General features: G+C 42.1%; 1 protein-coding gene across 3 annotated transcripts in view; it reads left to right on the forward strand.

Annotated features, from left to right (window-relative positions):
- Positions 1–13,046, forward strand: part of LOC133422494 (disintegrin and metalloproteinase domain-containing protein 11-like) — a 31,307-nt gene continuing 18,261 nt past the window's right edge. The window contains exons 1-9 of one of the 3 annotated variants that reach the window (XM_061712512.1): positions 1–116; positions 2,609–2,728; positions 3,472–3,662; positions 7,629–7,705; positions 8,056–8,122; positions 9,773–9,855; positions 11,513–11,576; positions 11,739–11,799; positions 12,134–12,318. In XM_061712512.1, the coding sequence (XP_061568496.1) occupies positions 2,668–2,728; positions 3,472–3,662; positions 7,629–7,705; positions 8,056–8,122; positions 9,773–9,855; positions 11,513–11,576; positions 11,739–11,799; positions 12,134–12,318 (789 nt within the window). In that variant the 5' untranslated portion in view covers positions 1–116; positions 2,609–2,667. Of the gene's footprint in view, positions 117–1,818; positions 2,729–3,471; positions 3,663–7,628; positions 7,706–8,055; positions 8,123–9,772; positions 9,856–11,512; positions 11,577–11,738; positions 11,800–12,133; positions 12,319–13,046 lie in introns of those variants that run through there. The other 2 variants (XM_061712513.1, XM_061712511.1) reach the window with 2 other exon arrangements.

A 13,046-nucleotide genomic window follows, 5' to 3' on the forward strand; every position in this document is an offset into this window, starting at 1 on the left:
CAGGAAAGGGGAGGCACAGGAAGGGGAGCGTAAACAGTTCTCACCCTGTTCTCACCAGACTGCACAACAGATCACACAGACAAACAGGACAGAGTTGCATCTGCATCAGAAAACTGGTATGTTAACCTTTTCTTCAATAAACCACCAACTAACTGCAACTGTCACTGCCTGGAAATTAGTAATTTTGGTCTGCGTTGGTTCACTCCTGCCCCACCCAAAGTTTTGGAAATAGGGAAACTTTTTGGAAATTGTAAAAATTGTCGTTACACAATCGGTTTAAACCCGAAGGAAATGATTAGATTTGTTCTCGTTCCGTTGTCTTCGTCCAGGAGCTAAAAGTCAGAAATTACAGCTGGAGGTGTGATACCGCCATATGGACAGTAGAGGGCAGTGTTTCTCTGCAAACCAGATCCTGCTGATCCTTTACAGCCCTTCCTAAAAAAACAAAACAAAAAAACTAATAATGGTAATAAAAAGGTCCAATAGCAACGTCAAATATTGGTGAGTTTATTTGTGCCAGCAGCCCATGCACAAAGTTAGAATGGGGACATTTTACGATTACTATTGTAATTGTAACAGCGTTTTTAAACAACTTTGGTTTGTCTATGTTTTATGGCATTTGGACACTTTTACTATGGAGCCATTCTGTTGTAACATCCAGGGTGTGGTTTTGCGTTGAGATGCTTTCATTGGCGATGCTTTTCAGATGTAATAACGAGCTCATGCCGTTATTTCTGCAACATAATCATGTGTTTTAAATGCAGAGGATCTGAAATTGACAGCAAGTCAATCTCGCTCTCCATCCTTGTTCCATACAGGGATTTATCTTCAGATGATAAAATTCTTCTCAGGATTATGCTGACAAATGTTATTCTTAAAAAAACCAAACTATTTTTCAGTGGTTCACATGTACTTCAAAACTAAGCCTCTTTGGGATGCTTGTTTTGTTTTTGACTTGTTGACAGTTCCACTTCCTTCATGATCAGCTGTCAAACTTCTGAAAAGGATACTGCAAATGCTGATGAGGTTTGAATTCAGATTATCAGGAAAAAGACCTGTTTATACTGGAGTGATAAGTGTCACTGAGTTTGAGAATCTAAACATTTCACCATGAGGTGGAAAAAAGAAGCACATGGGTTTCTTAAAAGCTGGATTCCTCCTGCTACTCACGCCTCCATCTCCTTCCTCTATCTTTCATTCCTCGGCCTCAAAGGGGGGTAAATGAAATATTCAGAGGGGGCTGTCAGTGCACGACGTGCCTCCGTTAGTTTGATGTCGCAGGAAGGCGGCTGAAAGACTTCTTTGTTCAGTCTTCAGCTTTGATGGTTTAGACAGCAAAGTGAATTGCTCTGATGGCCCATGCTTTGTGTTGGATCTGTCACTGGGTTCTGATTTCAAGAAACCAATCACCTGTGTCTTTTTTGACACATTAAACCTAGAAATGATGCAGGACCTATCCTGTTTTCCACCCTGTTGCATATGATCATGTTTTGGACTATTGTAGCACTTTGTAAGGATTGCAGTTGCTTGAATCAAAAAGTTAATGTATTTCACTACACCAAAGTGTTGCTTATGCTAAACAATGACTGAGTTTCCTCCATATTTTTTGCATTTCCTTGTTTTGCTATGTTTTCTTTAACAACATGATATCCCAGTTTTTTTCAAAAGTAGGCTAAATAATATATTATTTGGTTAATATAGGGCCTTTCAATATTTAAGCCAAGTTTACTGAAATCCTGATCTGACTTTAATTTCCAATTAAATATATTTCATTTCAATATATTTTATGCTGAATGGCTTAATTTATTATCCATGGCCGAAATAAACAATGCTTGGGAATGTAATACTGAGAGCTATAGATCTTAAAGTAATACCATCGAGTGCTTTTCGCTTGTCACGGCAGAGACCAGCTTGATGAGTCCTCGTCATGACAAATGTTCTGTTTTAATGTCGCTCCATTCCGAAAATAGGCGTTTCCGCCCATTTACGTGCTTCCTTTCGTAAAATGAACGGACTGTCCCATCCTTCATCCAGTTTCTGGTGTTTTTTTCGGCCGTGCTCCGGAGCGGCGGCTTGTCGCATCCTCTCCCTGGTCAGCGCTGCATGGCAACGGGAGGAGGATGCTGAGGGAGGGTACCACGGCCCCACGTGTCCTCCTCACCGCAGTCCCAACGCCTTCATCTTCGCTTTCCCATCCCTTCCTTCCCACATACCGCAGATTCTCACGTCGTCTTCACACTCATACGCACACACACACACTCACACAGACACACACATACGTACAGCCTCATCAACCATTCTACGCACCCGCGCAGCTTTGCGGAGCAAATGCGTCCGCGATGCGCGCTCTCCCTCCCGTCCCTCACTGTTCCCATCACTGATCACTTTCTATAGGCCCGTATCGATTCATCTTTTATTATTCTAATATGCAAATCTGAAATTCTCCGTAGCAGTGTTTGCCAGAGCTGAGGAGGCGAGAGGTAGAGAGGGGGGGAGAGATGAGTGGACGCGCATCATCAGATGTTTAGCAGATTAACTTTGGATCTCCGCCACCACCATCTCTGCTGTGCCTTTTTTTTTGTGTGTGTTTTTCCTCCTCTCCACCTAGCGGGTTCTTGACGTTTTTGCGGCTCTCGATGCTGTGATCCCGAGGAATATGTGAAGATCATGCAGGCGGTGTGGTGCTTCATGGTCTTTGCTGCAGTGGGCGAGAGGCTTGCAGTTTCAGGTAAGGGAGAGGGGGGTTTGGCTGGGGAGTGCATGGGGGCATCCTTTTCATTTCCTTTGCATCCACATTTTTTCCCCCTTCAACAGCACTTTTCTTAGCCCTGTGTCGGCTGATTTTTTTATTGAAGGGGATACTCTGTGCCAACCAACCGCCTGACCAGGCACATTTGCTGCATCAACACATTTCCACCGCAGATCCTGCAACTCAACGCATCCATGACCATCAAACGGCAATTTATCAAGTTGGCACCTAAAAGCACGGTCATTATCAATCCCCTGGCATTTTATCTGCCAACTATCTAACAAATACTCTGATCTGAGTGTATATAGGCCATATATAAACATTTGTGGATATCAGGGCACTAGAGCATGTAAACCAGGACATATAGACTACATGTGTTAATTAATTTCCATCAAAACTAATTATATCCACATTTCTTAGAATAGTAACTGGTTAAACTTCACTAAGTGACAGTGTGTTAAATTAGGTCACTGAATATTTCATTTTATATGTATGTCATTTGCTTTTGTGGAATGTGTGTGTGTATGCATGTATATGTCTATATGTGTACTTTTTATATATATATATATATATATATATATATATATATGCATGTATATGTCTATATGTGTACTTTTTATATATATATATATATATATATATATATATATATGTATGTGTGTGTGTGTATATAGGACAAATTGGGTCTGTTGCTGAGAGTTTTCCTGTCTGGCTGCATGTAGGTGTGGACGGCAGCGCGGTGCAGGATGGGGGCATGTGGGGCTGGTTCGCCCCACCGGGCCGGCTGGACGGCGAGCACACTGCGACCGAGGTCACTTATCCAAAACAGCTGGTGCATCAAATCGAGTCGGAGGAGGAAATGGCTCACGACTTCTTAGACACCAGGGTGAGGAACAGCAGCAGGGAGAGCTTGGTAAGTTGTGACTCAGGAGTGATTTTTCACACTTGTTCGCCCTGTGAATTCTCACCTCAGTGAAGTTTGACTTACCAGTGGAGGATACCCAAGGATCTTTGATTTTTTTTAAAAAAAGAAAAAGATTTGATCTGATTAAAATGGGATTGTACAAGGTGAAGCTCATAAACCACAATTAGATTTATTTCGGAACTGAAATAGAGTAAAAGTCAACAAAGGCCCAAACTGAAGTCTTACAACTACATCCTCTGTAACATTAAATCTCTATGGGCAGCATCAGGACAAGATGCTCAGCTCATGTAGCTCCTGCTTCACATGGATGACGGGGCAGAGCTGCAGCAGCTCCCACTCCAGTTCTGACCCGGATATTCTCTAAAAATCCCTTTGACTGTCCATACTGATTACTGAAGCGGTTTCAGCAGGGCGTTACCAATAAGAGCTTTTGTTTGTTTTTTTTTACCAAAACCCAAGCTATAATATCTGGCAACAAGTTCTGGAGAAGAACGCCACTGTACCTGCTTTATAAGATAAGCTGGCACACACGGTTCTAATAAAAGTCCATCCAGGAGCAGTTTTTCCATCATCCCAACATGACCCATCTTTAAATATTCAGACGTCACGTCCCATCATCCAGTTATCACGCCGAGCCCCCTATTCTTCATTATTCAGTGGTGTGTTGAAGTATGCCCCCATTAAATATGAAAGAGGCCCATGTGAGAAGTGCTGCATGGTCCAAGAGGCTCCAGCACTTCACCAGATTTCTTTTTCTCATTTTCTCTCCATGTTGATGTTCGGATGAGGCTCAGTCGGGTTTTAGGATGCTCGTTTGCATAAATGCTGCTTTTGAATGAGAAGCAATTATACATCAATTAAAAGGACCCTGCGTCAGTCGCCGTGGTACCCAGCATTTTGCCTTTTTTTTTTTTTTCAAATTTTCAAGAGGCTTATAATTAGGGGCCAGATAAATTTAGAAGCAGCAGGGTTGAAGAGCTGAACTTGTTCCCTCTTTTGTGTCAAATCATGCTGTATTGAACATAGATGAAGCAGCATTTGCGCTTAGTGATATATGCTTTTTGTGAGAATTGTCATTGCAAGATGAATTTTGCTCATCTGAACTGTATAATCTATACAAATATACAGAGAAGAGCAAATGTGCAATATAATTTTGAATATTAATAAATACATATACTAATGTGCCATCTGTGTCTTTTAAGGGGGTTTTTTTTTAAATAAGTCTGAAATGAATATTCAGATCAAGAAAGACCCATAGCCTAAAAGAAAAATAAAATGCGTATAGTTCCCACTCGAGTCTCTTTCACTGCATTCAGTGAACTTTGGAAGTGGGAAGCTGAAATCTGAATTATAATATGTTCAGCCTCCGCTATTAAAAATTAGTTTTCTAGTCAACCATAACATGTCATTATCATCAACACTTAAATAGTTCACAAAAGAAAAAAAATAGTTAAAATGTTTTAAAGGCATTTTGTCCTGTGTTTTGATAAATAATCCTTCTCAATGATTTGCTGCTCAACTGGTTGGGCTTCCTGAGCAGTGATGTTGAACCTAGAAGTGGGGACGGCCAGACTTCAAGGAGGCTTCCTTGGATTCTTCAGTGTTGTGTGCTCTTTTTCTTTGTTTGTTTGTTTTTTAGCAAAACCCATTTTTTAAGTAGTAGAAAACCCCTGTGAAGTGTGCATGCTTGCATCGTAGCAATGACCTCAGCTATTTGGAAAAATTGAACTGACAATTAGCTTTTAGCTGGCTACCAAACACACATTTATCTCTTTGTAGTTTCCACTTTGCTGTTCTTTCACAGAAAAAGTAAAGATTTTAACTTTAAAATGATGACAAATGTGTTTAAAACAAAACTATATTGGATCTGTGTAAAGGTGGTGGGGGTTTGGAGAATGATACACAGAAGCATCTTTGAAATAACCCATAGCTGCCGTTTTTGCATCTTCTGTGAAAATACAACAGCTCCCACTTCAATGTGTTTTCACAGCCGTGTTCATAGCAGCAGGGTTCAAGCAATGGAGGCAGCCACTGGCAGCTTTGCAGGAATTACTTTTAACTAGCAACACATATAGCATTATAAGAAGTTGGGTGAATGAAAATATGAGAAGGATGGATGATACTAGTCTGTGATGTCACAGTACCTTCATATCTGAGTATTCACTATATGTTCATATATTTTGGTCATGTTATTTTGCGAGTTTCGATTTGTTTATAATTTCAACATCAAATTATGTGAAAAGTATTTATTTCATAGTATGTTAAATGCACATAAAGCAAAGGGGGAGGAGAGAGGAGGCTTTGTAAAGAGGTCAGCGCGAGGAAATGTAACCTGAGCAGATGTTTTGTTCTTGTTTGTTTTTTTTAAATCGCTTTCTGCTATGGTTAAATCCTGCGATATTTAGACTGAATCAATTAAATCTTCTCTTTCTCACTGAGAGGAGCTAATACGTGAGTTAGGAGAGCTACTGTAAGATTAATGGAAAACAGCTAACACGTTAATGAACAAAGATGAAAGGAACGATGACGATCGCTGCTATTATAGGGGTAAGAAATTAATGTAGCGTGTCATTTTTTTAAATGAACAATTATAAGAAGTCACTGCTGCACTCTGCAAAAACAATTTTTTTAATGTCCACGATTCAGCTTGGAAGATGTGTGTGTTTCAATTCGAAAGTATCAGAGACACTTGTAGTGATTACATTATTTTGTCAGCCACTTTAATAGCGTTCGTATAAAACAGTCAAATAATGATTCTGCACAGTGAGTCTCGTAACACCTCAGCGTCTCCAAGACTGTAGTAAAAATCTGTTGCCGGTACTCGCTGGGAGAAATAATTTGTGGATGGTGACTGATTTCATTGTAAAAGCCCAGTGATTCACTGCAGCCTGGCTTCTCCAGGCCGAGATCAAAGCCACGCTGGCACCGCCAGGGCTGCTGAGGAGATGCAATGTTTAGTCTGCTGTAAATGTCTCTCTGCCTCTCCTGGACCTCGCCAGCTCTGGCTGTGGTCCACGAGGGACTTTGGCCCAGCGCACAGACAAGCCTCGTCAAGTTTGTCCTCCTGCAGCTTCTGTTAAGTCCCTCTCCATCCTTCCCTGTGTGGTCACACTAGGGCTGGGCGATATGGACCAAAAGTCATATCTCGATATTTTCTAGCTGAATGGCAATACTCGATATATATCGATATTTTTTCTGTGCCATAATTGGGGTTTCCCCCATAGGATTATAGCATAGCATCTCTGTTAGCTTCATTTTTTCTGAGGCAAACCCTTAAAAAAAACAGTTTTAATACAAAGCCACGTGCCAAATGTCACACAGGTTCCTTTATTAACAGAGGTCTGCACAATATCAAAATGTATAAAACAAATGACATAAAAATAAACTGCCTGCATATATAGAATAAAAATGCTTCTTGAATAAAATAAAACAAATATCCCTTTCCTGCATAACAATTCAATTAAAATACCCTGTGCAATTAATACAATGTAGACAGTAACAGGCAGACTTTTCCACTGAGGTTAACAGTTGTGCAAATAAAACGTTTGTGCAAATCTCAAATAAAACATTCAAGTCAATTTGTCACAAAATAAGCTATATCAAAATCATAAAAAAAATAAAAAATGTAATAATGTATATAAACGATATTGTCTCGTACCATATCACGTTTGAAAATATATCGATATATATTAAAATCTCGATATATCGCCCAGCCCTAGGTCACACTGGAGCCGCCCGAGAGCTGGCAGCCCGTCTAGATCAAAGAGGGCTTTATCAATCAAAACATTTCAGCCCCATAGATGCTTTTAAAGGGTATTGATTTGCTGAATTATACATGAGTCTTTTCATTTTAAACAAATGGCTTCAACAGAATGACATCACCACGGTTATTTACTGACACTGTAAATCACTGCCCATCAAATCTGTCTTTATAACTGTTGTTTGTTCTTTCAGCCTGTCCACTTGGCCCAAAGCTGTTTCCAAGTAGAAGCCTTTGGACGCACCTTCACTCTAGACCTGGAATTGAATCAGTTAGTATCATCAGATCACTTTTCTTTCTTCTTCTTCTTTTTTTTGAATGTGCTTTTGTCAGTAAGTGCCCTTATTTTACTGCAGCTGCTCTCATTTGCATTTTCCTCGCTCTTACGCAAATGCACTTAGCCTCTTTTCTGTTACACGACGAGGTGGGGGAATACCAGTGTGGTACTCTCTCAGACACACACACACACACACGTTTTAATAATAGCACCCACAAATAAGTTCTGCGGCTGCGTGTGGAGTAGATTTGAGGGAGAACCTCAGTTAGAAGATTTCCCAGGTTAAATTCTGACTATAGATGATGCCGTGACAGATATTGATAGTGTTTCCTCTCTTTTCGCAGTCACCTGCTGTCCTCAGATTATGTGGAGCGACACTTTAACCACGACGGCAGACCCCAGCAGTCTGTGGTAAGATTTTCTGTCCTGTGTCGGTGTAATTTTGTAAACTCATCTTTTGGCAAATAGAAATCAGTGTTTGAATAAAACAGCCAGGGGGGCAGTTCAGATGGTTTTCCTCCTGCAGAAAGGAGTCATTAACTGGTTTTTATTATATGATATCATTCCCATGATAATTGAAGGTAATCTAATGAGATCTGTTTGATTAAAGTCTAATTTTAGGAACAAGGAAGAGTTTTTTTTAATGCATTTTTCTTTTAAGTTTTTTTTTATTATTAAAACTTGACTGAGGTGCTTTTATTGATATTTGTGATCTCAGCATCCTGATTTATCTATTTTTAGAAGGCTCTTTGTGTGATATCTGCTTCAGTAGTAGGCAGCAGAGCTGCAGGACTGTGAGTGTTACCTGCACGTTCGCTCGTGCCTTCACCTGGCCGTCTGCTGCCGACTTCGTCAGACAGACAAAAAGAAATGGTGCAGAGCCACAAACCGACAGAGGGAATCACCGAGAGAGAAGGGGGGGGGTGGGTAAAAACCTTTGATGTAACGTGCTCGCATCAGGCCCAACAAGAGGAGTAGTGGCTGCATTCTGCTCGCCAGGAGGGACGGCTAATGTTGTTTATTTTATTATATATTTTTTTATATTTTTCCTGTGCAAATGTGCCACTCACTGCCCCTCAAGCACTCGACCGACCGCCCACCCAGCCGGCACTACACGTCCCCTCTTTCCAAACTCTCCCCTCAGTCCCCCTGACCAATCACGAGCCTGTTGCCGTGGTAACCAGTTAGCTCAGCAGTACCATTAAGTTCTTGGCAGCCGAGAGAATGAAAAAGACCATGAGGGAGGGAAGAGCAGAGCTGGAGCGAGTTGAGGAGGAAGAGGAGGAGGAAGAGGAGGAGGAAGAGGAGGAGGAGGAGGAGGAGGAGGGGAAACGGGGAGTAAAATGCCAGTTAATACAAAAGACAGAGGAGTTGTGGCATTTTGGGTGCATAAGTGTGTTTATAGATAGTCCCAAAGTGGTGGGGGGGAGAGAGAGCTCGCAGGGCTGGGAGTGGAGACGTGCCGCCAGAACAGATTGTCCCTCAGCTGGGTGGAGGCCTCGTGTGATGATGCTCCCGCTGCTGGACATGGCAGGCGTGATGCTTTCAGGGCAGCATGCAGTCACACCGACCTCTTTAGGCGTTGTTTCCCTGAACTGTCCCAGAAACATCCTGCAGAGCCCGTTTGCCCAAGGTGAACTCGCGTTTTCTCACCTTTTGCAGGTGTTTATTCCTCATCGCTGCAACCTTGTCAAGGAGATTTACTTTGTTTCTCATCCCGTGCCCTTGAGCTGCAGCCTTGAGCTCGCCACACAGGTGATGCTCGTATGTGCCTGTGTTGGCAACATACGTGTTTATTTATTAAAAAGATCCTCGAGCCAACATATCTCCATCCCAACTGTGAGTGAAGCGCACGAGAGGAGAGTAGTGCACAGGACACAAGTAGGTCACAAATGCTGTAAATGTGGGAGTGGGAACAAAAGGAGGAGGAGTTTTGTTCTTTCTTTTCTTCAATGGCGCTAACTTATCATTGCATCCAGTGAGGTATAAAAGCGTGCTTGTAAAGCCTGAACTGTGTCTGATGGAGGCGTTTTCTGAAACACTGGTTTGTTGTTCCCACAGGGAGGAGAGCACTGCTACTACCAGGGGAAGTTAAGAGGTCTGCCAGAGTCCTGGGCAGCTGTTTCTACCTGCCACGGACTGTGGTGAGTATGGCAGTACGTTTCTATCCCAAACATCCTGCAATGTGCAAAAGCAAGCACCCTGCTATGTTTTCAATGTTACGTCTTTCCTGTAAAAACGCAATCTCATTATGGCTCTCATAAATTTGGGGCAACATCCGGTACTCCCTCGCTGCACCCTGACTTCAAAAGTTGCAGCCCTTAATTACCTGCTAAAAAGCTGGTGTGCAGACCTCCATGAAGGCAGACATTTTGCCAGTTTGCTGGTCTGGAGCATGCATGTGTCTGTTAACATAATGCCAAGAGGGAATGATATCGGCAAGGGCTTTAGACAAGCGGGTGTTGTGGCATATTAATCTGGAAAGGGCTATAAAACTGTTTCCAAATCATTTGCAGTTCAGTATTCCACAGTGAGAACGATTATTGACAAGTGGAAACCATTGAGGACAGCTGTCAGGAGAGAATGTCCCAGAAGTTTTACCCCAGGGTCAGAGACATAAATGAAAAGAGAAAAATAAAACTTAAAGGTCTCATTGAGGATGTTAGATATGGGAATTAAATAAAAGCTGAAGAAGAATAGTCTGTTTGGAAAGGTTGTCAAGTGATCCAAGATTCTTTATATGTCATTGAGCCAGTGTCCCGGCACATTGAAACCTCAGCAGAGGCGGTGAGTTAAGGGGTGTGTGTTTAACGCTGTGTGAGTAAGTAAGTAAGTCTGTGAACTCTGCCCCAGTTCCTTTCCTCAGCCGTAGTCCTTGATAGTGATGGAGAGTTACAGCCGGCCTCGGTACAGTTCTGGTTTGGTTCCACAAGTGTTGTGGGAGGACAGGGAAAAGGGTAATGGGGGCAGAGCATCTTGTTAGCATAACATCCAGGAGAGATGGAGGTTGCCAGCCTTTCAATGCCCGCAACAGGGGAGCCAATTCAGATAGCAACAATTCTCTCTCTGGTGCATCTCAGTGGCGACTGGGGTCAGTTTCCGCCATCCCGAGCTTGCAACTTCTCCAAGTTATTCTCTATCCTGCCATTGAGTTCGAGAACTGCAGTAAGTCTGCGATTCTGTTCGAGAATGGGATCCAGCTTGCGATTTTGCAAGTCTTGAGTGTTGATAGCATGACATATTCCCTCACACACACCTCACAGCCTCACAATGGCCAGAATACCTGATGACGCAGCAGCAGGGAGGGGGGTTGAGAGAAGAAAAGTGTTCGCCTTCATCAAGAGCAAGAAGATTTGAAGGTGAAAGCATCTATTGTCTAAAGACAAAGGTCCACAACACTGATTTAGGGTTGTTTTGAGCCACAGGTCTTGGTTTTGGCTGCTTCAATCATAGACGTTCTTACTATTATACTATACTAGTATATTTACTAATATAAATAATATTATTTAATTATATATATATATATATATATATATATATATATATATATATATATATAATATACACACTATTTCCCGCATGATTAGTTTTTTTGTTAAATAATGGAGAGGTTAAGAAAAAGTGAAATTGTGGTTTGTGTGAGCTAACTACTGTATGATCAGGTGATTTTTGTGTCGTTTTCCCTCACAAAAAAGGGTTAAGAGAGAGGTCACTAACTGTTTCCACGTCATCAAATGCATTGTTTGCTTGCACACGTTTTTGTTTTCTCACACATCTCGTTGGTTTTCTAATGCTCCTCAGCGGCATGTTCTCTGACGGCTTCTTCTCTTATGGGATTGAGCCCGTTCACGACGGAAGCAATCAGGTACAAATTGTGAAAATTTGTCTATTAAATTTTCTGGATTTTAATAGCGCTTGAGTGCTTATTATTATTATTATTATTATTATTGTTATTGTTATTATTATTATTATAACTATTTCTTGTCAACTTTGATTTAAGCTCCGATCTGCATGTTTTCCTCCTCAGGGTGATGGCGCTCACTTCATCAGCAGGATGCCTGATATCAGACACCCCCCTCCCTGCACAGGTATGATGATGATGACGCAGAAGAACCCCACACACACACACACACACACACACACACACTCCACACACACACACACACACACACACACACACACACACACACACACACACACACACACACACACACACACACACACACACACACACACACACACACACACACACACAGACCTCCCCACAACCACACACCAAAGTGTGGAACATTTTGACCTGAAAAAACAGGTTATAGTGAAGGGTAATTACAGTCCCGACTGGACATTGTGCTGCTCGGTCCAAACTTGAGAAAAGTAAAAATATCTCTCAGCGCCTGCAGCTCTGCTTGTCCGTGTGTCCAGACTGTACAGAGGACAACCAGTGGGACAGCAGAGGAGGTGATGGGGACGATGACGACAGACCAGACCGAACAAGGGAGCAGCAGGCTCCCGGAGGGCTGAGAAGATCCAAGAGATTCGTTCACAAGCCCTCCGTCCAGTCTGAGACCAAATACATCCAGTTGATGGTGGTCATCGACAACGACATGGTGAGTTAATGGGACGCCTGCGAGCTTGATGGGTTGTTAAGTAATCCAGAGAGGGACCTCTGGCATTTACTCACATTAGAAATGATTTGTTGTTCCTTCACATTTGCTAATCGGCAGATTAAAAGGTGAGAGGTCAGGGTGCCATGACTGGGTATAACAGGGGCATCTCCTAAAAGCTTGTTTCTCAGTAAGGACGGGTCATGGGTCACCACTATGCACCAAATCCCATCAAAGACTCATTAATCAGTAAAAAAAATATTAAGCGACTGCAAAGATCTTTGGTCTTTGAATATTTTTAGTACATAATCTTGTAAAGGTTCCTGGAGACCAGGGATGTTTTGGTGTAGCAAGATCAAAACCGTATTGATGTGCATGACCTTCGAACCCCCAGCTGCAGCTTCAGAAACTGTTTTACCACCATGAACAGACTGTGACTGTCAGCTAAGACAGTTCTCAGGGCTGGAGCTCATCTGACGTGGACAGATCATTGGATATGCATTCAATGATCAGATGGATCCACAAGTTCTGCTTAGTTTTGGTGAAATAGTGATGCCAGGCAGTGGCGTCAATTCAATCGAAGCTAAGGTATGGCAAGGTTACGAGTCACAGAACTGAACTAGAGTATCAATCAACACGCCCAGCAAATACTCATCACAGAAGATCTGTGTGATCAAGAAAATTGGAACTTTTTCAAATGCAGTCTCGCTCACACTGCAAAAACTCAAAAT

This window comes from Cololabis saira, chromosome 21 (assembly GCF_033807715.1).
Source record: "Cololabis saira isolate AMF1-May2022 chromosome 21, fColSai1.1, whole genome shotgun sequence".
NCBI classification, from domain to species: domain Eukaryota; kingdom Metazoa; phylum Chordata; class Actinopteri; order Beloniformes; family Belonidae; genus Cololabis; species Cololabis saira.